This window comes from Strongylocentrotus purpuratus, unplaced genomic scaffold (assembly GCF_000002235.5).
Source record: "Strongylocentrotus purpuratus isolate Spur 01 unplaced genomic scaffold, Spur_5.0 spur5_scaffold_14, whole genome shotgun sequence".
Taxonomy (NCBI): domain Eukaryota; kingdom Metazoa; phylum Echinodermata; class Echinoidea; order Camarodonta; family Strongylocentrotidae; genus Strongylocentrotus; species Strongylocentrotus purpuratus.
In genome coordinates this window covers 20,204,568-20,231,430 of record NW_022145599.1, presented here as the reverse complement: position 1 = coordinate 20,231,430, position 26,863 = coordinate 20,204,568, and the positions used below count along the sequence as shown (strand labels likewise).

Below are 26,863 nucleotides of genomic sequence, written 5' to 3'. Positions count from 1 at the left end.
GCCTCGGTTGAATGGGAGAGGATTTGACGTTAATGGATATAGGCATGGTTATGATGGATGATAATGAACAAACTTACTTAGAGACACATTGAGCATGTTTGTAGTGCATTATGTACACATAGTACGTGAAAGTAATACTAACACAATCGCCATTACGCCATTTTATTCATAATATTCACCTTTATCCTCTTAATATAAAAATCAACATAATTATCATCATTGCGGAGCGCTAGGAGTGTCAAGTCTGACAGACATGAGTGCTATACAAGAACCCACTATCATTACTATTATTATCGCCGTCACATACAAAAGCATAGTCATATGACTCTATTGTCATTAGTATCAATATCATATTCACCTTCGTCATCACCGTTATAGTCATTATCAAATTTACCTCTCATACAACTATCAGAACAATCTAAATTATACCACCACGGCCATTAAGGTTGTAAGCAAACATTAACACTAATTTATCCATTATACAAGTACATGTATTTAATGTTGTTAAAATCTTCTACATGAATAGATGTGCCGTACCGTATCATGCATATATTTCAAGGCCACAAAAATAAAAACGCATGTATCAAAAGATTCAATTGACGTGGGTTTGTTATCTACATTGATGAACTCTTTATATATATAGGCTTACAGAAAACAACTGACACAAGTTTATTACAACTTTTGTTTTTAATACAGCTAATAGTGCACTAAAATACAGAGGTTTCACCAGAATTATAATAATAATCATAATCATAGTAATGATAACACTAATATTAATATGAATAACAATAATAAGGATGATAATAATAATTATAATAATGATGATAATAATTATAATAATGATAACAACGATGATGCTAATAATGATGATAATAATAACAATAATACAAATAATAATAGTAATATTTATAATAACAATGACAATATTACAACAACTACTACTACTAATACTAATACGTCAACATATACTACTACTACTACTACTACTACTACTAATTATAATAATTATAACAATGTCAATTTGATTTATAGAATTCGAGGTGCCGTCAATAAATCAATTACTGTAACATAATAACAAAATATTTAATGCGACAAGACACTGATATCTTTCAACCATAACTATAGCAGAAGTAAAATAAATTATAATTTGACTACATTTTTGCGTAATAATTACAGAAAATTGCAATAGTACTAATAATACATCAGTGATACCATACTTTTGTCATTGAAAACCATGTTATTGTTAACATTATAAGAATGGGGGGGGGGGGGTAATACACGATACACAATTATTCTAGCCCCACCACACCTATATGGGCTTTACCCCTTTCCGGAATTCCTTTCGGTATTTTTATTACGTCAATCACACAAAAAAAGGACCTGTAACCTTTTCATTTCCCCTTCAACTAATCCGATTTCCACCCATCAGTTATAACAATAAGACATACAACGTGAACGTACCTAGTAATAGAATTTCTAGACGATAATGCGTATGGAATCTATTCGAAGCGATTTTGGCGCAGCTTTTCATCTCTCTCTCTCTCTCTCTCTCTCTCTCTCTTTTCATTTCTGTCTTACTCTCTCTCTATGTGTCTTTCTCTCTCTCTCTTTCTATCTATCTCTCTCTGTGTCTGTCTGTCTTTCTCTCTGTCTCTCTCTCTTTCTATATCTCTCTGTGTATGTCTGTCTGTCTCTGTCTCTCTCTCTCTTCCCCATCTCTCTCTCTCTTTCTCTCTCTCTCTCTCTCTGTTTCTCTCTGTCTCGAGTTCTTTCTCCCGTCTCTATAATGTTGCTTATGTCACATTGGCTCGCGACCTCATATACAAACTGCTTAATGAGGCATGTAGTTGACTCCTTCAGCTCATCGTTGAAGAAAAAAAGCAAATGGTAAGATATCCAGCGTGTAAATTGTTTGTTTACCTATTCTTATTCCTCTTTTAAATTCCGTCAATTCATTTCCATTGTGCATGACTTCGAGTGCCGTCGACCATGAGTTCACGCTGGAAAAGCACTGTATAATTGCATTCAACAGATTTCAACATGTATTGATGGCTATATATTGACTTCCATACGCTAGTGTGGTGCACGCGAATGTCGTGTATGTATATTTAAATTATATGGCGCCTGAGAGGATATGTGACAACGCTTTTAGCAATGCTGCATTATTTCTTGCATGGTTCATCGTTGCTTTCTCCTTGGATAGTTCCTTCTGGTAGAGCCAATTCAGGACATTTGTGTGGGCAGGCGTAAGAGGTAAGCTAGGGCATGTATGTAAGGGTCACTATACTGTACATGCAACAGGTGGAATCGTGTTCAGATCATACTGTATACAGTGCAATATCGTACAGAGTGATGTCCATACGATCGTGTAGTAATATGCTGATGGTGATGTAACAGCACATCGTATACAGTTGTACATCGCACAATTGTCATGAAAATGTATATTACATTTTAGAGAGAGATAAAAATACAGACAGAAAGGTCGACTCGGAGAGAGAGGGAGAGAGAGAGAGAGAGAGGAGGGGAGGGGGAGGGGGAGGGGGAGTGAGATCGAGGGGGTTGTTGTTGCCGTTTGGTATTATCGGCGTTTCATTCTTTTTTTAGAATGAGGGGGTGCATGTATGTGATCTGTTTTAACTGTCTACTTAAATTATTGCATGAATTGGCATTACACAATCCAGAATTATGCTTGTTATTGGAGTAATAAACATGTATACAGTTGGTTGTCACAGCTCAGGCGTCTGATGTAGATCTCCATTTGTATAACATTAAAGGCCTACATGTCATGAGTGGGTTACATGCATCCATGTTGGTGGAAATTTCAAAATGAAATCATGTCCAGATTTGCACCCCCCCCCTTCCCCCCTCACACACAAAACTCAACCCAGAAAGAATAGATTATACCACCTATAAATGATGTAAGATGTAATACTAGTATTCTAAATGACCTTTACCTTCCAAACTTACACTTGTTCCGGGGAAAAAGAGATTCTCAGATATATGCTGAAAATCTAAACAGTAGCGTCAGGGATACACCAAACCGACAAAAAGGGGAAAACGGATTTTCGATGATTTCATTTTTTTTTTTATTCCACATCTAATAAGAGTAAAAATTAAACCTGAGACTGTATTGACAGATGGCAGCTACAAACATAAATTAAATCCAAAAATTCACAGCCTTGGCTGACAATGTTGTTTACCTTTACTAATGTATGGTAAATAAAGTGTGGGGTTTATATCTGGTTATCCGTTGTTATTTGCAATGCACTTCAATCAGAAGTTAATCTAGTTAGTCTAATTACATGGCTGTGATTTCTTAACCTCAGCAAAGAGGTTTTGATATATCGTGTCTGTTTTGAGTAGATGTGTACAGGAGCACAGTGCACATCCCCGTCAAAATAATGGCAACATTAAAAGAGAGAGAGAGAGAGAGAGAAAGAGAAAGAGAGAGAGGGGAAAAAAAAAGGAACTTCAAATAATAAATAAAAGAAGAAAAGAAAGAGGAAAAGCAAACGCCAAAATAAAACGTTCCCATCCCACCCTCCCTCACTTGGTACTCTTGTTCTTTTGCTTTTTATTCTAACCCAATTCTCACTGCAATAATAGTGCACCCATTTCTGATCTTTGTTTAACAACAGCCATTCACACCATCGAGATCGACAACAAATCGAACGAAATATTACATTTCCCCGAGAATCGCCGAGAGTCGGTGTGACTGAGGTTTAGTTGTTTCCACACTCTCGAGTCTTAATTATTTAAAGTGAATAATTCGCTCACAATAATCTGGCTATTTTTAGAGCCTGAATGCCTTTAGCAAGCTTATGTTATCAAAAGGGACCTAGAAGTTGTCACGAAAACTGTCTGATTATCATTGTAAGTGCATCAAATTGAAGTGGTGTCAGTTGCTTAGTCTTGCGAATTTAGCTTTGATAGAGAAAAAATAATGTGTTGTGAATGTTTATGTATTTCATTAATCTCCGAGATTTATAAGCATAACTCAACGACTGAGCAAATTGTTAATTCACACCTCGATGCCGGGCTGTGACGTCAGTAGCCTGCGACAGACATATTTCCACTGTAAACATATCAATCTCTGGATCCAGTTTTTCATGCATAATGTCATACGTTTTGTAACATTTTCTCTGCGTGTACTCCTAAAATTAGGTGTTTCCAGGTTTGCTCGAGAAATGTGCAAATTTACACTGTAAATGGAGTGTGATTAATTAACTCTTCCATTGTAGAGCCGATTGAAGCAAAATATGAAAATGGTGAAGTGAATGAAATAGAAACAATAATATTCATTCGTATTTTCAAAACGATTAATTAGATAGTTTTTTGTAATTAAGACTTGTTGAAATATTCTTGATTAAAAATAATATATTGCTTTGCGTTCCTTCAACAGAAGGCACATCTTCATGACAAGATTACTTTATTTTTATTAGTTATATCTCAACGAGGGTAATTGTCCTTGGGCAGTTCTCCAGGGTGAAACAATCCGGGCGTGGTTTACTTTCATTGATTAATCATGTAATGTCTTAGCAGATGGTTGTCCTTGATTGTAGACTGAGGGTAAAGTTTGTGCTAATATTACCCAATCTCCTGTATATACAGCCCACCTTATGTATTCTCACCCCCATCCATTACAATCACATGTTCTCCTCATTCACAAGGCAGTGTTCCAAATTTTATCTGGTCATGAAACACATAAAATAATATATTGGTAAAAAATATTCTTGGGGTAGCTAGCTGCCACAGGAAAGTGTGATTCTTTTGGAATTCATCGTTCGAACTTGAAAGGTCATTTCCATTGTGTATTTTTTTTTATTGGCAACAATTTATAACTCACCATATTTATTGTATTATTCTTCTTCTTAATGTTTCTTCTTTTTTGTGATTAATCTTTGTTTCACATTTGTTTAAATCCACAGATATACGGCCTCAACCCAGGCCAGAGGTTATAGAGCGTCGGTTTACACGGCTGAAGGTAAGATCACTGTAAATTAATTCCACAAACACAAATTCAAGTGAAATTATATAGAGTGTTGGTATAGGAATTTGTCTCGTAAACTCTAATGATATACACGGCAGTTATGTTACTTCTGAAAGAGGAAACTCAGATCAAAGTATTTGCAGCAGGACAAAGAGAAACTTAATTTTTAAAAAATATGAAAATAAAGTCCACATACCCTACCCCTGAAAAGAATACAAGAACTGAGGCGCGATGGCTCAAATGTAGAGCAGTTGTCTCGTAACCGGGAGGTCCCTGGCTCGAAACCAAGTTGATGCGCTAGTGCCCATGTGGTAAGGCATTAATCTGCAGTCCCTCGGAGAGGACTTCAAGCCATCGGTCCCCTGGTTGCTTACTGTTGAGCACACACATGTATTCTAAGCAGTCAGCCTCGAGTAACCCCCCCCCCCTTTTTTTTTTCTTCTTTCTTTTGCGTGAGCAAGGTCACTCGGTATCTTCATCTCTACGTGCTATCTTAAACATACGATGACATGCGAAATCTCTAGCAAATTTCGACTCATAATCCAACAAAAAGGAGCATTGAATGCCCCCTTATATAATTATTTACCAACTTCTTTGATCGCCGGGGAACCCCTTTCAGCCATTGTGTACATGTTCCTCCTACAGTAAGGAGATTCGTGATGGATAAAAAAAGAAATTGGAGACGCATTGTTTACACTCGAGGTTCGGCAATGCGAATCGCTCTTTAAATATAGAACCAGTTCACAATCAAATATTAAATGGCATCTCAATCCATAGAGTTAAATATTGAGTGTGGAGTGTATACACTGTCCATGCACTCTATTGTTTACGTCACTCGTTAACATTCGGACTTTGTATGGGTCTATAGTACAGGATTTAACTTGTCGTGTATTCTAGAACTGAGTGGTTGTATATGTTGGAGATAAAGGAAGGAGGGACCTTTTGTCCCTCCATGTCAAGTATCATCCCATTTCACGCTGAATGAAGTTAGAGAGCTGAACAAATAAGAACAGAAGAATGGACATACAGACAAATGAATAAATCATTATATTCGAGTCTAAATTGCGGGACTAAAGCAATAGAATCAATGCTTTGTTTTAAATTTCGTATTTGTATTGTCCGAAATAGAAAAGTTTTGTGCCTTTTTCCTTCGTTTTCCAGGTGAAATGTGCAGGTATTAAACAATAGAACATTGTATCTTAACAACCATTATATCGGACTTTGTATAATCGGATTATGTTGTAGTTTCATTAAGTTGTGGACTCAAACCCATTTAAATACTGTAATCGTTTTTTTTTCTTGAACACTCTGTAAACGTAATACAGACAGCATAATTACCGGCAACGAAATTTCTCATCTGATCTTAAGTCTATGAGGCTCAACACCTGCAAGATTTCAGTGCTCATATGCCAATTATTTGTTTTAATCAGCCCCCCCCCCCTCCCATTATACATGTAGCTCTCTTAACATCATTACCTAATGACATAATTTTGGTATTTAGTCTATCAGGCTCTACTGATATCCAGTGCTCGCTATTAACAAGCAAGAATCCAATGTTCATGCCACCCCTCTCCCATTTCTTTTTAATCAGCGCCCCTCCCCCCCCCCCCCCATTATAAATCTATAAACAGGGTAATGTGCATTCACATACAGGTCCTAAAATGTCCATCACATACCCCCTTTAATAATCAAAAGGTGCGCATATATATGACTGTGGAGCCCTTTGAAGAGTGTACATGGACTTTTCGCATTCCCTTTCCTTCTCATATGTTCTTCAATATCCTCATCTATTGTACCTCACTATCAACTAGCAATGTATTGACCTCGTTCATTGTATTCTATTGATCTTCGGATTCAGTTCAAAGCATTCTTTTGTTCGCTTGAATCTGAATCACGGATTCGAACACGCAGTAATCGGTGGTTAACAATGCACACTTTCTGGAAACAAAAGACGCTCACACCCTAATAGACCTTCGATCAATAAGGTGAATAGTGCAAGGGTATTCAAGGATGCAAGCCTTTGCTCTGGGACAACGTTGTGGACCGTTTTGTTATTGTGATTGTGTCATTTTTTTTACAGGAAATAGTGTAAACGTGGTAAAAGAACATTTAAAACTTTACATGCTTTGTTAGGAACGAAGAAGAAGACAAAGTTAAGTTGTTCGAGTTCAAGATAGAGAGACTGAGATGGAACAAGAAAAACGAAACTGTCACTTTGCTGAAGTATGTTATCATTTTTAATTGGGGTGGGGTGGGGTGTCACGTCTCTTCATAACAACCCACGGGTGCCCATGTTATCTATATTTTCCTCGTGTTCATGTTGTTTGTTAGTTTGTTTGTGCGTATTGTGTATTTTTATTTGGTATTAAAGATGTGAAAGGTTTATAAATATTAGACGAACAAAAAGCACCTAACATTAGCAACAATTTGTGTGAGGCGTTACCCCCAAGAATATTCAACTTTGACCATAGGGCGTTCCACTCTTAATACTGAGTCATGGCATAAATTCCACTGCCCTATCAAATCGATAATAAAACCTGTAGGTTATACAGCTGAAGTTTTCGTCGTAAACCATGCAGCTGAAGTTTTCATTAAAATCGGTGAAGGTCAGAGGTCAGGGGTTCAACGAAAACATATCCTAACGTCTTATCCAGGAAACCTGTTTTCATCCTATGAAGCCAATCAGTTAACTCTAAAAACTAAAATGGTAATCACCATTTAAAAGGGTCGAGGAACGATTTAACCTTTTGTTTGATCCAGCATGTTCAAAGTGTTAATCTGACTGTTTGAGAAAGTGTTCATCTCTATTCAGTCCCTTTTAAATGGCGAATTAGCATTTTAGTTGTTTAAGAATGTATGTATGTATGTCAATGTGTACAACCAACACCATGAAAACTGACCGACTTTGCGCAAACAGAGCTTGTATATGTAAAGATATGTGAAGCTCAAGATTAAGAAACCTCTATTTGAAAGTTAATTTTCTCATTACGATACCTAGCTGCAGCAGTGTGTGGTTTTACACTTTGAATTATGAATTTACAAAAATGGAGAATAGCTGATTTTAATTTGGGGGAATCACATTTGAAATTTACTAAAGTTACTAAACCAAAGAAAGAAAAAAAAACAATCATAATGGTAATAAGACACTAAATATATTAACATGCTTATATATACTGCCTTGCTTTAAATTGCATGCTAAGTCACCTGACGTCACAATAATACTGTTATTCTTGTCTGGCGTATTATCATGACTATAGTCTAGCTTATGATTATGACAATACAGTCTTTCATCATAACCTTTAATTAACCTTTCGGTCGAGACGGGCGAGTCTCGGCATAGTAAACTGGAAAAAAAGATTTATGCAATATTCCTCTTTAACCTTGTTACGTTACAGACGGCTCGGCAGATTTGCGCCACCCCCCCCCCCCCCCCCACCCTCCCTGTATCATTTGACTTTATATCGTAGCTTGGATTCCGTACAACTGTAGGATTACGAACCTATTTTCATCCATGCCCATCCGAACTTTGAATGAAAACCTTCAGTTTTATGGAATAAATGTATTTAAATTACTAAATTTAAGATATAGAGGTGCCAACATTGTTTTCCTATATTTATATAGTTTTAAATTTGTAGTTTTGTCTATGTACAATCCACTTTATATGTTTGTCATACATTTGCATTTCCGTATGTATATTCCTATTATCAGTTTATTTTGTTAGTTTTCTCCAATTAATTGTAGTATATCAGCGCTTAGAAACAATAGATAAATTAAGCGCTATTCAAATGTTAATCAGTACTTATTTTGATTTATTATTATTATTTCAACTAATAAATATTAAGGTTTCAAATAAATGTAATAACTATCTGCCTGATTTAAATGTCAACTTATGAAAGTACTTTTGAAAGGAACAGACCGAACGAACTATTCAATAACCCCCCCCCCCCCCCTCCCCCCAACTGGCGTTGGTTTTAGAGTCGACTTGAATCGGTTTGGTTGTGTGACGCAGGTATCTGCCACACTAACGAGATCGACAACAAACCAAACAAATAACCTTTAAAAACCCGACTGGTGTTGCGGCGATCGGTTAGGAGTCGGTGTTTATCAGTTGGGTGGTGTGGCTGAGCAATGAGCTTGAACTTCAGTGTATTGATCCTTCAGTCACGTCTCAACGCAGACTCCAGACCTACACCAAACCGACCGTTTTTTAATCTATTCGGGGTAATGTAATGTGTGTTCAGTCTGGTGTTGGTCTGACGTAAATAGCAATCTTCTCTCTCATTCTCTCTCTGTCTTTCTCACTCACTATCTCTGTCTCTCTGCCTCTCTCTCGCTCTCTCTCTCACTCTCTCTCTCTCTCTCACTCTCCCTCTCTCTACCTCTCTACCTCTCTATCCTCTTTTCTTTCCCTTTGACTAACGTATGATATCGCTTTATCCTATCCACGCTCCTCTGAATAACGGTCGACTAAAAAAAAAGCTTAATATTATTAGGTAGTATACTGGATGATTGCTTTTTGAATCAATAGAGGTAATTATATTAATCATTTGCACAGCGGTTCATTCTACTTTGCAATCTCTCTAGATAAAAACGGTATTTGGAAATATATATATATATATATATATATATATATATATATATATCTTTAATGATGTTAGCCCTTTTTGATGCAAACTACGCAAGATGGTGAAGGAGGAGATGGTACTGCGATTTCTTCCAACCGCAATTCTGACGTCGGTTTCCAATGACGTATGTAGTTATTCTTTATTTTAATTTGAAGAAAAAAAGAAGGTTTGTTTACACAGATCTTGAAGATAACCATGCTAAATTGAGTACTGATCACATCATTTCATTGAGAAAGAAACTCTTCCGTCGCAAATGGGAAAGGGTGATTAATTTATGTAAGCCTTTACCGTGAGCTTTTGAAAACTTCAAAATTGTAGAAATTGACTCGTCTCACTAAAAAGCACACACACTCCATTTGGCTTTGAGCATCTGAAGTGGATTTGCAATTAAAATTTCAATTCGGAAAATTTGTGTTAAAATGGACCCAATAGTATTTGTATGTACTGGAAAAATAGAACCCTCTTTTCCTTCTCTTCCTTCATTTTCGAGAAGTGCTGACAAGAAACTAGGAATACATTTTACTCGGCCGTATAGCCTGGCACGCAAGTCTATACAGTACACCACACCCATCAGAGCTGTGTCACCTCGTCAGAGTCTGGTCGATTTTGTCGCCGTGTGCAATCACTCGAGAAACATTGTTAATTAAATTTGAGAAATGTATCGAGGATATATAAGGTCAAGGTTACAGAGAAGCAAAACGACAAACTGTAGAATGCAGACGTTGTTTTTGCTGCAAAGCATAAACACGATAATCTGTTAATTTCATGTTGTAATTATTTTACCCTAGTAAATACACAATGGTGATGTGAAAGATAACAATCTTGATTTTATTTTTTAACACGGTAATCGAACCACCTGCGGATCCGGGGGAGAGGTGGTGTGAGGGGGCATTGATGAGTTTTTGTCGTTTTTTTCCTCGTTTGTTTTGCTTTTTGAAGGTTTAGTACCTATTTTCCTTTCTCGTTTAATGTTTTATTTCTTTTCATATGTATAATAAATCATTATACAACATAAAATAAATCACTAATAAAACAAACAATGAACACTTAAAATCACGACTTGATTAGCCAGTCAATTATTCCCATTATCATTATCATCATTGTTATTATTATTATCATTGTTATAATTATTATTATCATTATTAATATCACAATAATTATTAGTATTGTTGCTGTTGTTATTCTTATTATTACATCTATTATCATCAACATCGTCATTTTTAGACGTACTTCTATTTATTTCGATGTTTTTTTTAAATATATATTTTATCATTACAGAGCAACATGCAGAGTGGACCCGATCAGATCCTGCGCATGGATGGCCTCAGCATAGAGGAAAAATGGCGAATCATCAATGATGAGGTAGGCCTATATAACAACTGTTTTTTTAAATCATGAAAGAACAAATAGATATAAATATATGAATAAATGTATTATTATAAGTAAATGAATGAATGAATGAATTATGAATTAACAAACAATAAACAAAATTAAAAAATAATGTATAATAATTATTATTTATGAATTATTGATTTAATAAATATAACAAATACTCAAAGAGCTAAATTTAATTAAATAGATAAATAGAAATACATATATATATATAAATAGATAAATATATTAATATTTAATGAGTAAATACATGATAGATGAATAAACAAACAAATAAATGAATTCATTTATTAATAAATAAATTGATTACTGGACGAAAAGTCAACGAATGGATAATAAATTGTTTCTTTTATAGCGCTATATCCAATTTACAACTGGTCAAAGCGCTTTACAAAACAAATACATCAATGAATTAAAACTCAACAAAAATATGCTAGAAAATGTAATGCAGTTAATTACAATGTAAATAGATGTGTTTTGAGATGTTTCTTAAATACTTCAATCGACATACTACAGCGTAATTCACAAGTATAACCTATTCCATGTAACCGGACCACTGTAGTGAAAACTTCGCTCAGCTATCTTCGATTTTATACATGGAGAGCCGTTGTGTCTGTAGTTGAGCGAAGATTATATGTGGAGTGACGAGAAGATTGTAACAAGGAAGACAAATATTCAGGTGCAACATTATGTGTACATTTAACACAATAAATGAATGAACAAAGAAGTAAACATGCAAATAAATAAACAAACAAATGCATACGTATGTGAATCAATGCTTGAAAAGATAAATCAACAAATAAAGGAATAACATGATTGAATAAAGAAAAGGTTGAGTACTGTTAAAGCTGAAATATTTCAAGTATTAGTAATTTGAATCGCACCCTCAGGTATAAAATCTAATAGTGAGAAACTTTTTCATACAAATATAATTATGTGTGCCCTTGATTTTCAGCAAAACTGAGTGCTGTCTGTTCCAGAACGAGAGACTACTACCTTATGATATTTTCATTTAGAACAATGCTGCAAAATGAAATAATGGAAATGATTATTATCTTATTCGGCAAAGACAGATTCAGGAAAACAGTAAATGAAAAAAAAAAACAGTAAAGTTTGAAGTGACTCAAATGGATGCCGGGGAAAAAATAAGTATCATCCGAGTGTCTTCTTTTCTTTCCATGAGACTTTGCATACAATGTTTGCATAACATTTTATAAATGGACCTTATGAAAGTAATTTTAAAGAAGATCGTTAAAAATTGTAGATATTTTGTTTTCAGATCAGAAAAAAATGTATTAAAAAAAATATATATATCTGATGCATTTTCTTTTTTAAGACCACCTCTTATACCACATTCGAATTGTAAGGTTAACATCCAACAACCCGTAGAATTGCCCTCTGGAATCTTTGATATGTCATCGTAATGTTTGCGCATTTACAAGGTGACACACAAGGATGTTGAAAGTACCTTAGGTCCATTAAAAAAAAAATGTTGCGTCTGTGTTACATTTAAATTGTGTAACAATACACACAGATTATGTATATATATATTTTTATTTTTTTGCTAAGTTTCTTTTTATTTATTCCAATTTCAAGATAACATCACAATGATCCATGACAAGATATGATAACATAACAAGAAAAGATGGCTGAAACTATCATAATCACAAATGTTAACCTAAATGGAAGTTTATGCAGGAACAAAATAAAGTTTTGTAATTACACTGTCGCTCATAACGTTGGAATATTTTTTTTTACCCCAATTTATGGAATTATATTGACTATGATTTATTCCTAATAGATCTAGATAATAGTATACGTTCTCAGATTTTATTGAATAATAATTTGCAGTGTTTGTTTTGCGTGACTGCTAAAGCATGTGTATGTTAATATGCTTATTAACTAGGGGACCTGTGCCCTTAAGTAATAAATGACAGTAATGAGGAATAATGCCCCACAAAGGGCACTAATATCGACACGGTTTTGATCCTGGGGCCTCACAGTTACGATGCTATTGATGTGCCACTGAACCATAACTGTACGCAGCGGGGGCTAGGGTAGGGGACAGTTCCCACAAATAAAAAAATAAAATGCAATAAAATGCAATAAATTATCAATAATTCATTGCATTTTACCCCGGTCCCCAACATAAAAAAATCCTCTCTACGGCCATCATGCATTATGGCTCAAGGCATGGGCATACAGAAGATTTTTTTTTTCTGTTGGGGACCGGGGGGGGGGGATTCAATGAATTATTGATAATTTATTGCATTTTCTTTGTTTTTTTAAATAAAAATTTCATAAATTGAGTATAACAAAAATATTCCAACGTTTTATAGCGACAGTGTAGAATGGAGTTGTGATCGATTACATAGTTTTTTTTTCTCCATTTGAATGAAGTCTAAAAACAGATATGAGGTAAAATCGTTCAAGATAGTTCTCAAATTTCTTATTTTTATATGTCTATAATTTTAGTCAGTTTATATAGTGACAAAATTAGATTAATTAATGGTCTGTAAATAATTACTCGTAAAAAATTAAAACTATTCAATATTAGATTTGAAGACCTCATTTGGATTTTTTCATTAATAAAATCGTAAAATTTCTTTCGTTAAATTAAATTTTGCAAAAATATGGAACATAGGTACAACTCCTTAAAATACAGTCGAAAAAGTAAAGGTAGAAAATGTCATTACAACAGATTACTAATATTGTATTTGGGTTGATAAAAAATAAAAAATAAATTAGCTGGTAGATCTCAAACCTCTTTTATTCCTAATAGTAAAACATTTAATCACTTAATTGATATCAATAATGATCGCTGTTATTTTTACATAATCATAATCATATGTGAATATAGGGGGAGGGTAACTCCTCCCTGCCATCCCCTCCCCCACCCATTCTATGCATGTTACTCTTTTCTTTTCTTTTTTGTATTCATTGATAATATTTCTCAAAACTCCCATTCTTTTTCGTACAAAACATATTTTAGTTCTAACGCGTGTATCATTCAGTTGAATTGTCTCACTTTGTTAGATGTCGTAAGAGTTTTCCTTTTCTTTTTAATATAAATTTCCTTTTCCATTTTTATTTTGGTAATAAATATTTGAAATACTAGTTGAATCGATACAAAACTTAGTATATATCGATTGTAATAAGATTTTTGTCTGTTTCTTAGTTATAGTCATAACAAATTAAGTAAGAATAAAATAATGTAAACAAACTCAACCTAGTTGAATTAATAACATTTATAATTGTTTTATTGCTTTGAAAAAGATTTTATGCAATAAAACCTTAAGTTTTATATGAATCTAAAGTAATTACATCGTGTATAACCGCTTTTAAGACAGTTTTTTAATTTTATATTGATATGTGTTTCCTCATTAGCAATTAACACACAAAATACACGCTATTACAGTGTGTGCTTAGGCGCACACTGACCAACGTGTGGGACTTAAATTACTCTTTGGAACTGGATTGCGATTTGTTAGTCGCGATCCTACATTTAATCTAGACTAAAAGTAAGGTGAGATGACATGTCACATATAAGTCAGAGATGTTGTGACTGGGACACAGTTTCATCATTTGCACGTTAGTTCCTTGATCTAGCTCTGCCACTAACGATCAGACACCCATCAGATCCGGATTCTCTGTAAAGTACTTCTCACCTTGCCCGGGACAACCACCCCATATACCCCCTCCGCTCTTCTCAAGCCATCATACTCAACAATATGCTTCCTACACTGTTTTGGTGATTTGGTGAATTTTTTGTTTGTTTATGGTCAGTTTTTATTCTTTTCCCTCTTAAATGATATACTGAACCGGTGCTGTGAGCGCTAATGATTGGTCAGCTGTCATGTCATTCATCATACGACGTTTCTTTATCCGATGATGTTTTCTATAGTCTGTACGTTCCTTTCGTTATCCTATGAAGCTTTATACGATTTTCGCTTCCGTTTTTCCCCCTTTTTTTCTTCTTCTTTAAAAAAAAAAATCTTTCGCCGTAGGACTTAAATGAATAGAAGAATAAAGACAAAAGGGTATACACTTGGTGGACAAAATATTAGGTAAAAACGGTACTAGGGCCATTATACTCCCTGGACAACCCAGCCAACTGCCAACCCTACTGGAGCATGAATGCCAATGACAGTCAAAAGGGATAATAATAATAATAATAATAATAATAATAATAATAACAACATTCGGTACTGTATAGCCCATATCAGATTGTTTGACCTTCCTATGCGCCTCCAAAGAGCTTTGGACATTATTAAACTCATTAAAGCCAAAACACTTTCGGTGTTAGTCTTGCAAACATTCATTGTACATAATATGTTTTAAAAAGATGATATCAAACTAGTCTTTTACTATACTGATGTGTTTTATTGACTTCGTATGATTTAATGCTTGACATCCCAATAAAATTTATTTTAACAATTAAAAAAATAATAATCCGCCCGCCCGCCCCTTCTCCAAAAAAGCAATCGAGGACAACCAAACGACTTTTTTTGTTGGCCTTAACATTAACATTATATGTAGAGTGATGTCATGTAATGTAGATACATAACCGCAGCAATATTGACTAAATCGTTTTTTTGTCATTAAAAAAAAAACTGAACCTGTAGCCCGAAGGGCTGAAACTGTTCAATTTACACTGGAGCACACCATGCGGGGAAAAAAACAAGATAAAAAAAATCAAGAAATAATCAGTTCTCAATCATTTTAGGAACAGGGGGTTATTGTCCTCGTGGTTGATTGTCCTTTGTTTCCCGGAGGAGGGAGGGGGTGTGTGGTTGTCCGTATGGGGTAATTGTCTTGATACGCAAACCATCTTACTATACATGTAGGTCATCAAGTCAAAAGTTGAATGTAAGGCGTGTATCATTCGTTGAATTGTCTCACCTTTTCCTTTTTTTGGAGAAAAAATTTATATTACCAAAAATGTTTTTTTAACATATTTGTTTGAGTTTGGGATCATGTACAGCTTCTTCAACGACGTCTTCGAGCGAACAGCCGGCGAAGTTTCTAATCTTCATGCCTCGAAGAAGTTGTACCGAGTTAAATATACGTTGAATCGATACATAACTTAGTATATATCGATTGTATTTTTTAAAAAAATACAGAGTTGTCATATTTATGGAATATTAAGTAAGAATTTAATTGATATCAAAGAAATCATTACAAATGTGGTTTTACAGTTTCAAATTAACAATGTTTTGTAAAATAGATTTCTACAAAAAAAATCTATGATTAATCTAGATTAATCCTAAGTAATTGCATTAAATATAACCGCTTTAAAAATAGTTTTTTGTAATCATAAATAAATATAAATTACAACCTTATTTTGACGAATACTGATAGAGAATAATATCTTTAAATATTTTGGACGGATGGCGACTTGATAGTCGCGATCCCAATAGCCTGTACAAGCTAATCTAATGTGATTCCCACTCGTACATCATTTGCATATGATACAAACGATGTTTCGGCAACCTTCCCTTCCCGAATTTGAGACCCCCGAAAGGTAATACAAAGTTTTGGGAAATTTTATAAATTGCCGGAAGGCGATTTTAAAATGTTGAATTATTTTGATGCCCCTGAGGATTATTATAAGCACTAGAAAATTAGCCCTTTAAACACTTCTGCTTTTGAGAACAATCGAATATCAAAATTTACCGGTGCTCCCGGTAAATTTCGATGAATTTCGAATAGCCCCCATACGGCCATCCAATGGTTGCTGCGACTATGAACATCTCAGAATATGCAGTTGTGATATATAATTTCCAAACGAAATTAGCCAATCGGTCGATTTTAGTCAAGAAACATTGTTTTAAAGCTAAATTAATATCTTGACCTTGAAAGGGAGCTATACAACATGAAGAGTTTATTAATTACAATTTCATCACTTTAGACTCGGTTTCAACCGCGACAACGATCATTGAATATTTTAGGATCGTATGTGCTTCCAATATGTTCATTTAAACCATATTCATGACCTATACCAAAACTTAGTATTAGCTTTAAAGCACATTTGAATAATTAACATAAACATCAAAAATGTTACACATACTGAAAGTTTTGTATTCTCTTCAGTAACTTCTTCTCTTTATTTGGTAACAAAATTGTGGACATGATGTAACTGATTAATAAGATAACAATGATTAATGACGTCATCACCAAAGGTCTCTCATTACCTACATGTGTAGGTAATAAGGGACAGTTACAAATCAAGACATTTTAAGTACAATTTGAATGAAAATGGGATTGTTATAGTTAGTTCAAACACTTTTTGAAAGAGATACTTGCAGCCAATGAACTTACTGTAATTTTGAAATGATTTTAAAACAATGTGGCCTACTTGGGATACTCCCAAAACCTGTTTTGTATACAAACAAAGGTTTACAGTCGCTGATCTTACATTTTTGTTCATATTGTCCAGAAACCTCGTGAGTCTTCTCATTCTATAATACATCCCAAGTTGGCCACCCACTATTCAAATGTGCATCTTCTTTTTTTATCTTCATAATTATATCAAATTGAAATCCAACTACATTGTACCACATACATTATATGTGAATCTTGATGTACACCCCTCTTTCTTTTTTCTTTTCTCTCCCTCCCTCTCTCTCTTTCCCCTTTTACCAATATTTGTTCCACCATATTCGTATTATTATGTATCCACAGTGGGTAGTCATGCTATCAAGCTTTGCTTTCTTTGTCAACCCTCCTGTTTGATGTTTTCGATTTATTCGACATTATATTCTTTTTAAATGTGTAACATTTGCAATGTTTTGTTTGTTATATATTTGTACAAATGCAAAAGAAAATCAAACAGAAATAAATAAATCAAATGTGGCCCAAAATATTTCTGTACAAGCACAATTAACCAACCAGCATCGGGTCATTGACTGCCCTCGGCAAAGTCGACATTCACAACAAACCACCCCCATCTTAGACCTGGTGTCCCCCATTGCCTGCACATATTTCTGATCAGGCACCATTCATAATGTGCATTGCAACACCCATTCAGAACACACAATGGCCATAAGTTTTCTGTGATGGTTGGCACACTTAATAATCTTCCTTTAAAACTACTTTTTAAGAGCCACCTCTAAATATCTGCATACACCACAACATTCAGTGAAAATTGTGTTTTTATATCAGAGCAAAATTTTACAATCAAAATTGCTTACCTTGGTCAATTTTGTCAATTTTTTCGCATTTCAGTCTTCGAAATGAATTGGATATATGCAATAGTGTTGTTAAAGGCCACAGATGGCTCTATAGCAATATTGAAGCCAACACGGACAGACTTGGGTTCAAGCTCGGTGGTCTCCAATTCCCTACGGTCTCCAATCCCTACACTTACCCTACCTCATTGCAAGTTAGATTTTTTAATCTAGCTCTGCTACAGCCTGCTACTAATCGATCGAACTGGCCACCCATTAGATCCGGATTCACGTTAACATGTTCCTCACCTTCAAATGCACCGGGCAACCACCCCTTTACACTCCCTCCGCCCTTCCCAATCCATCATACTGAACCATCCGTCTCTAAAGATGCTTCCAACACTGTTTTCGTGACAATGCATTCATAAATCATTGCTGATCCCAAATGGTAGAATGAATTACCAAATTTCTCCGCTACCAACGATCTCTCAATATACCTCCCAAATATATCTAAAAACTCTTTTCTTTTTTCTTTTCTTTTTTTTTTTTGGGGGGGGGGGGGGTGTTTTATTGACTTCGTATGATTTAATGCTTGACATTCCAATGATTTTTTTTTTAAACCCCGCTCGCCCGCCCCTACTCAAGAAAAGCAATCGAGGACAATCACTTTTGTATGGCTTAAACATTTACATAATAATATTATGTAGAGTGATGTCATGTAATGTACATACATAACCGCAGCAATACTGACTGAATCGGTTTATTGTCATTAAAAAATAAACTGAACCTGAAGCCAGAAGGGCTAAAACTGTACAATTTACACTGAAGCACACCATGCGGAAAAAAACAGATACAAAAATCAAGAAGTAATTAGATATCAATCATTTTAGGAACATGGGGGTAATTGTCCTCGTGGGTGAATGTCCACCTTTTCCTTTTTTTGGAGAAAAAAATTTCAATTACCAAAAATATTTGTGTAAAATATTTGTTTGAGTTTTGGATCATGTACAGCTTCTTCAACGACATCTTTGAGCGAACAGCCGGCGAAGTTTCCAATCTTCATGCCTCGAAGAAGTTGTACTGAGTTAAATTTCACTTGAATCGATACAAACTTAGTCTACATCGATTGTAATTTAAAAAATTCAGAGTTGTTATACGTATGGAATAATAAATAAAAATTTAAATAATGTTAAAAAAAATCATCTCAAATGTGGTTTAACAATTTCAAATTAACAATATTTTTTTTAATAGATTTCTACAATAAAACCACAATTTTCAAGATTAATCTAGATTAATCGTAAATAATTGCATTAAATATAACCGCTTAAAAAATAGTTTTTTTGTAAGTATAAATATATACAAAGCAATTTTAACGTGATTTTAGCACTACTTATATTAGTGATATATTTTGGAACGGATGGCGATTTGATTGTCGCGATCCTAATAATAATATCATTTAAGATGTATATAGCACTGGTATACAAATTCAGTTTCTTAGCGCTTTCCAAAACAAATGAAATGAACAGTGCGGTACCAGTTAATCTACTGTGAATCCCTTTAGTATATCATTTGCACATGACACAAATAATGTTTAGGCAACCTTCCCTTCCCCAATCAATCGAACTGGCCACCCAGTAGATCCGGATTCACTTCAAGATATTCCTCACCTTCAAATGCACCGGGCAACCACCCTACACTCCCTCCGCTCTTCTCAAGAAATCATACTGAACCATCCGTCTCTAAAGATGCTTCCAACACTGTTTTGGTGACATGGCATTCATAACTCAGTGCTGATCCCAAACTCTAGAATGAACTACCAAATTTCTTTGCTACCAGCGATCTCTCAATATACCTTCCAAATATATCTAAAACCTCATTTTTTTTGTGTGTGTTTTATTGGCATCGTATGATTTAATGCTTGACATCCCAATGAAATTTATTTTAAACATTATTTAAAACAAAACCCCGCTCGCCCGCCCGCCCCTACTCCAGAAAAGCAATCGAGGACAATCACTTTTTTATGGCTTAAACATTTACATAATAATATGTGGACTGATATCATGTGATATTCATACATAACGGCAGCAATACTGACTGAATCGTTTTATTGTCATTAAAAAATAAACTGAACCTGAAGCCCGAAAGGCTGAAAATATTCAATTTATTCTCTGAATTTACAATGAAGCACACCATAAGGGGTAAAAAAAAAAAAAAGAAAATCAAGAAGTAATCAGTTATCAATCATTTTAGGTCACAGGGGATAATTGTCCTCGTGGGTGATTGTCTTTTGTTTCCGGGGGGGGGGGGGGATGGTTGTCCGTAGGGGGATATTATCCGGGGGTAGCTTTTCGGGGGGGGGGGGGGAGTGATTTATTCCAGGGGGGGGGGGGTGATTGCCTAGGGGGTTATTGTCTTGATACGCGATCCATCTTACTAGATATAAGGTCATCACGTCAAAAGTTGAATGTAAGGTGTGTAGTTGAAATGTTTCCCAAAAATATTTGTGTAATATATTTGTTTAATTTTGTGGATCAACAGCTTCGTCAACGTCATCTTCGAGCTAATAGTCGGCGAAGTTTCCAAAAGCCAGAAGTTGTACCGAGTTAAATATTAATTTGGAATCGATACAAAATTTAGTATATATCGATTGTAATTACAATAAATTACAGACTTGTTAGCCAGCAGGGAAAATTAAAGTAGATTCTTATTACTGATAAAAAAACTCATTAAATTAATATACAAACATTTTTTTTAATTAATTTTTTTTTAAATAAAACCATAATAATTCTTAGAATGAATCTAGATTAGTCTATTGCATTAAGTATAACTGCTTTAAAAACATTTTTTTTAATTTTAAATTTATTTTATGTTGACAAATTTGACGCATTTGATCAACACGAAGTTGAAATCTTATATTTTGGAACGGGTTAGCGATTTACTAGTCGCGACCCTATAAGCCAGCACGAGTTAAATGTAAGATAAATTCCACTAGTACGCAGTGCACATGGTAGTAATTTTGTTTTGGGAACATTCCCTCCTCATTGTACGTCAGTTCTGTTGATGTAGCTCTGCTACGCCCTGCTTCTAGTAACAAACTGGCCATCCATTAGATCCGGATTCACTATAAAAATACTTCTCACCTTCAAGTGCACCGGGCAACCGCCCCTATACCCCCCCCCCCCCCCCCCCCGCTCTTCCCAATCCATCATACTGAACCATCCGACTCTCAAGATGCTTCCCACACTATTTTGTTGACATGGCATTCATAACTCAGTGCTGATCCCAAATTGTGGAATGAACTACCAAATTTAAAATTTCTTTGAGTGATATAAGGCGCACGTTAGAACACGTTTATGAACAATAAATATTATTTTATTGTTAATACTATTATTATCATTAATATTATCATTATTATTATTATTATCATTATTATTATTATCAGAAGTAGTAGTAGTAGTAGCAGTAGTAGTAATGGTAGTAATAGTAGTAGAAGCAGTAGTAGAAACAGTAGTAGAAGTAGTAGTAGAAGTAGTAGTAGTATTAGAAGAAGAAGAAGAAGTAGTAGTAGTAGTAGTAGTAGTAGTAGTAGTAGTAGTAGAAGTAGTAGTAGTAGCAGTAGTAGGCTTAGTTGTAGTAGTATTTTAAATATTATTTTCGAATGTCTAACTTCAATTATTGTGTTGGTACCCCTGGTAACTGTAGGTTTATTATCAATTTAAATGAAGAAAACGAATCGTGCTCGTTGAAGCTTGCCACTTCTTTTTTGCATTTTTTTATTTGACGCTAACCGATTGACGAAAGATAAGGCATGCTATCACCAAAATCTTTCTTATTAAAGGTAATAGTTTTGGGAAATTTTGAAAATTGGCTGGATAGTGATTCTTTACAATTTTGATATATTTGGATGCCCCTGTGGATGTTTTAAAAGCACTAGGAAATGTAGCCCCTAAAACACTTCTGCTTTCGAGATAAATTGAATATCAAAATTTACCGGTGCTCCCGGTAAATGTTAATGAATTTCAAGTAGCGCCTACGGCCATACAATGGTAGCTGCGACTATGAAAATCTCAGAATATGTAGTTGTGATATATAATTTTCTAACGGGAATAGCCAATCGGTCGATTTTAGTCAAGAAGCATTGTTTTATAGCTAAATTATTATATTGACCTTGAGAGGGAGCTATACAACATAAACAGTTTATTATTACAATTTCATCACTTTAGACTCGATTTCAACCGCGACAACGATCACTGAATATTGTAGGATCGCATATGCTTCCAATATGTTCATTTGAACCAAATTTATGACCCATACCAAACCGTTGTATTACCTTTAATCACCGTGAGAGTATAGGCACATTTATGGACAATCATATAAAAATCTGAGAAGTCTAGAAGAATAATGGTGTGAAAAAAGAGTAATTTTCATTTGACTCTATAGCATGCACTCTCAATATTTCCAGAAGTGGAATTCCACCCTAAATATACGGTGGAATCCACTATCAGAAATTCGCCAATGATTTTGGAGCGCGAGAAACGAAGCGATCCCGAACATGACTCTTAAAAATATTAGATTTCTGGCTCAGAGCGTTCTGTCATTGCGCCAAATTATGACGTAAAGGGCAATCCAACCCTTGTTATCATTTGATTTGTATGAAAGCAGAAAATAATAGAATCAGAATGGCAAAAGTTTAAAATGAATCGGACAAATAGTAAGGAAGTTATGGATGTTTGAAATATGAGATCACTAAGTCTATGCGAATTTCACTTTGGTAGTTTGGTCAGTGGATTGTGACGTAGGACGTGGATAATTCTCCCATTAGCCGTGTACAAAAATATCACAAATTTCAGTTTTTCTCGTAAGTTTCTTCCACCTTGGGGCACTTCTCAAATATATTATTATAGGTCCTCTAAACAGAATAGACCCTCCTTAGCCATGATTTTTGTTTTTAATGCGACTCATGTAGATTCCCACCCCGTTACTTTAAATTTATGTGATATACATGTATGATAACGTAAGAGTTTAAAATGCAACAGGGGACCGACGGCGTTAGGCCATCTTCGAGGGACGTGGTATAATGAGGAATAATGCCTTACCAAAGGTCCCTTTAGCGAATCCACTTGGTTTGAACCCGTGTTCTCCCCTTCACGCGACCACCGCTTCCTCTTCAATAATTAATAGTTCAAACTTCATTTTCTAATTTTCTTCACTCTCTACCCCTTGTATTTTCTCTCCCCAAGCCGTCGATGAAGTCGTCGTTACACGATGTCAAGTATTACAGGACGCAGCTTGAAGGCCACATTGAACCGAGCATCCACCTCGAGGCCACCCTGAAGAAGTCGTCATGGAAGAAGGCGGTGAAGGTCCTCGCCCCCGTCAAGGAAGTCATCGAGGACCTCAAAGAAGACCTCCACTCCGCAAAAACCGAGTGAGTCCTTGTGATGTTCGATCAGATTTAAAGCCCATCTGTACTAATGTACAGAAGGGATTAGACCACCATGCAAGGTCACTGGACAGTGGTTATCTCCACAAATCAGCTCTAAATCAACATAAGAAAAAGAGGATCGTGCACAGTTAGAACGGTGTTTAAAATATCACTGTTTAAAAGAATGTTGTTTAAAAACGTAAACAACGTTGTTCAAAATCGAAAAATCAGTGCTCAATTGGCTTAAACAACTATCTATTGAAAAACAAAAAGATTTAATTAAACAGAGTTGTTTAAAAAGTACCGGGGAAAAATCACGTGATAGATTTAACCAATCATGATTTCGCGTCGTTGATATTTTCTCGATACGCGATTGCAATTTGTGCGCACACATGCGATATGCACAAAGTACGTACATAGTACATGCATGCAAGCATGCAGTGCTAGTGTGCAGTGCTAGTGCAGTGCAGTGCAGACGAAAATGGCGGAACAAGGGCAAGGCGCCAATTTGGTTCTTCTCGGCTTCGCCGATGGGGTTTAGGTGAAGTTATTGAGATAATTAATAATGTTGTCTGTCACTATTAAATGAATATGATGAACAAATGTTGAAGTAAATTGGCAACAAGCTCTACATGTTACAATGTAATCGTTGTGATTATTGCAGGAGTGGTTCCAGTAGGTAATTTCACAAATTCAAACAACCAGATAACCATTAAACAGTTCTGTTTAAAATTTAAGCAACTCCTTTTAAACAACCCAGTTGTGCAGTAATATTGAATAAACAACAGTTGCTTAGTAATTTAAACATTATTGTTTAGCATTTACACAACTTGCTTTAAACAACCGAGTTGTGCAATTTTATTACTAAACAACTGTTGTTTCAAAGTTTTTCTAATTTTTAAACACCTAATTGTTCAAAACGTAAACAACCTTAAGTTGTTTAATTTTTAAACAACAGTTGAGCGATTCACCGGTTAACTTGTGGTTGTTTAATTTTAAACAACTTGTTTAATTTTTTTCTAACAGTGTGGGGACCGATGGTCATCGATTTAGCATTGTTTATTATATAGAGGGCGCAAGTAGCTATAAGTAGTGCAGTAGGGCTTTACTTGTTGTTTTTCTAATACCTAAGCTTCAGGCATGAAAATCACTCTCTGTTAACTATAGCTCAATTATGAAAGATAATTATCAGACTGAGGAAGTAGTCGTGATATTTGATCAGATTTGATTATTATTCTATACAGTAAACTTCAGACATGCGATTTAAAAAAAAAAACCTCTAATCAGTTTATCATGAATTTTGTTTGATGTTAATTTAAACATTTTTCTTATACAAACTACAGTAGGCGGACATGTATGAAAGCTAAATAGAGCAAGAGGGATTACCACTTTTGAAAATTCCGGCTCCCGACCCCCACCCCAACAAAGAGCAAATTGAATTGAAACAAAAACTAGAATGAATAAATGAAACACATCCAACCACTTTCGAAAATCAATTTCAGTAGTCTTGTGCGTCGCCTATTGAAATGTGCGAACATGGCGAAGACGTTTTGCGCAATCTAAACATTATTTCTATTGGGTTTGCAATAGTGTATTGAACTTGGCCTTCAGTTGAGTTTTCGAAAGTAGTTTTTATTTTTGTTATGAATAAAAAAAATAGTTGAATGAATAGAGTATGAATATATGAATATACACATAATTATAGCTGAATAAATAGATAAATAAACAAATGAATAAATAAATGAATAAGTAAATAGATATCACCAAAATAAACCATCAGTCCATACATTCTATTACTTGCCATCGAACAATTCATTAGTGCATCACGTCAAAAATAATACGACAAAAGAAAACAATTTGACCCCCTTTTTAAGGACTGGTGTCAATAATTGTGATACGTTAAGCCTCTAAATAATTGTATATAAATACACTCTGTCTTCTGAACATCCCAACCTTTATTGCAGTTTCCTCAAGGCCTTCATCTCAGAAAAAGTAGGTGGTGTCCTGCTGCTTTCTAAATTCCTGAGCCAAACCCAGGAGTTGATAGAGAAGGACAGGAACCAACAGAATGCCAACAACTCAGCATCGATCCAGTCAGCAGGTCGCACCTCAACGCTGGATAAAAAACTACTCAAACTTCTTGAAAACATCAAACGCACAACAGTAAGTCAGTAAAATAAGATTCAAAATTAACCTTTTTCTGGTGCCTAACTTAAGCCGGGTTGGTATTGAAATGGTTTTAGGACCGCTTATCAATGATTAGCGTTTCACAAGAGACCCAAATATTATGTTAAAATAATAATTAAAATTATCTTGTTTTCACTACCAGAAATCCATGTATTGGTGCTAGTATAGTGATTTAATTATGTTATTTGTATACACATACCACAATGCTTTCTCTATGAAGATTACAACAAATTAAAGTAGCATAGTTTATCTAAGGGAAAAAAGAATTTGTTACAACTTTCCTATATATTTGTATTACTTTATTATGTACAAGACATCTTATACTTCAATCTTTAATTAAGTGTAGCATTGAGATAAGCAGATTCGGTCTGTCTAGTATGGTACATTTTTATGGTTCGCATTTAATTTCCTTTATCTTAGGTGGAAGAATCAGACGCAATGAATTGCTTGCGAAAAATATCTGAAGACAAGGTGAGTAATTATTATTATTATATTTAGTATTGCTATTATTATAATTATTTTGTTAATATTATTGTTATTATTACCATTATTAATTAATATTATTTTCATCTTTGTTTATTATTATCATCATTTTCTTTGTTTCCATTTTTGTTATTATCATTATCATTTTCATAATTGTTCGTATTATTATTATCAATTATTATTGTTGTTAACATTATTGTCGTTATTAGTATCATTATTATCATCATTGTTTTTATTATTATTATTATTGTTATCAATCATTATCATTATTATCATTGTCATCACTGTTATTATTATAATTATTATTATTATTAGTAGTAGTAGTAGTAGTAGTAGTAGTAGTAGTATCATCATCATCATCATCATCATCATCATTATTATTATTATTATTATTATAACCATGATTAATATTATTATTATAATAATTTGAAGTAAATAATCTGTTGATGATGTTGTCACTTTGACTTTCTGATTGTTTTTTTTTTACCATCAGGAGGGGCTAGCGATCATTATGACAGCACCAGAGGTGTTAGAAATAATCACATCCTGTATAGTCAGTAGATCTCTATCAGCTCGGCTCTATGCTTTCATG

General features: G+C 34.5%; 1 protein-coding gene across 5 annotated transcripts in view; it reads left to right on the top strand.

Annotated features, from left to right (window-relative positions):
* Positions 1-26,863, top strand: part of LOC591753 (formin-like protein 3) — a 67,149-nt gene that overhangs the window by 10,917 nt on the left and 29,369 nt on the right. For 3 of the 5 annotated variants that reach the window (XM_030984420.1, XM_030984421.1, XM_030984419.1), the window contains exons 2-7: positions 4,929-4,984; positions 10,894-10,977; positions 23,417-23,604; positions 25,566-25,764; positions 26,209-26,259; positions 26,765-26,863. In XM_030984420.1, the coding sequence (XP_030840280.1) occupies positions 4,929-4,984; positions 10,894-10,977; positions 23,417-23,604; positions 25,566-25,764; positions 26,209-26,259; positions 26,765-26,863 (677 nt within the window). Of the gene's footprint in view, positions 1-1,754; positions 1,888-1,982; positions 2,254-4,928; positions 4,985-10,893; positions 10,978-23,416; positions 23,605-25,565; positions 25,765-26,208; positions 26,260-26,764 lie in introns of those variants that run through there. The other 2 variants (XM_030984423.1, XM_030984422.1) reach the window with 2 other exon arrangements.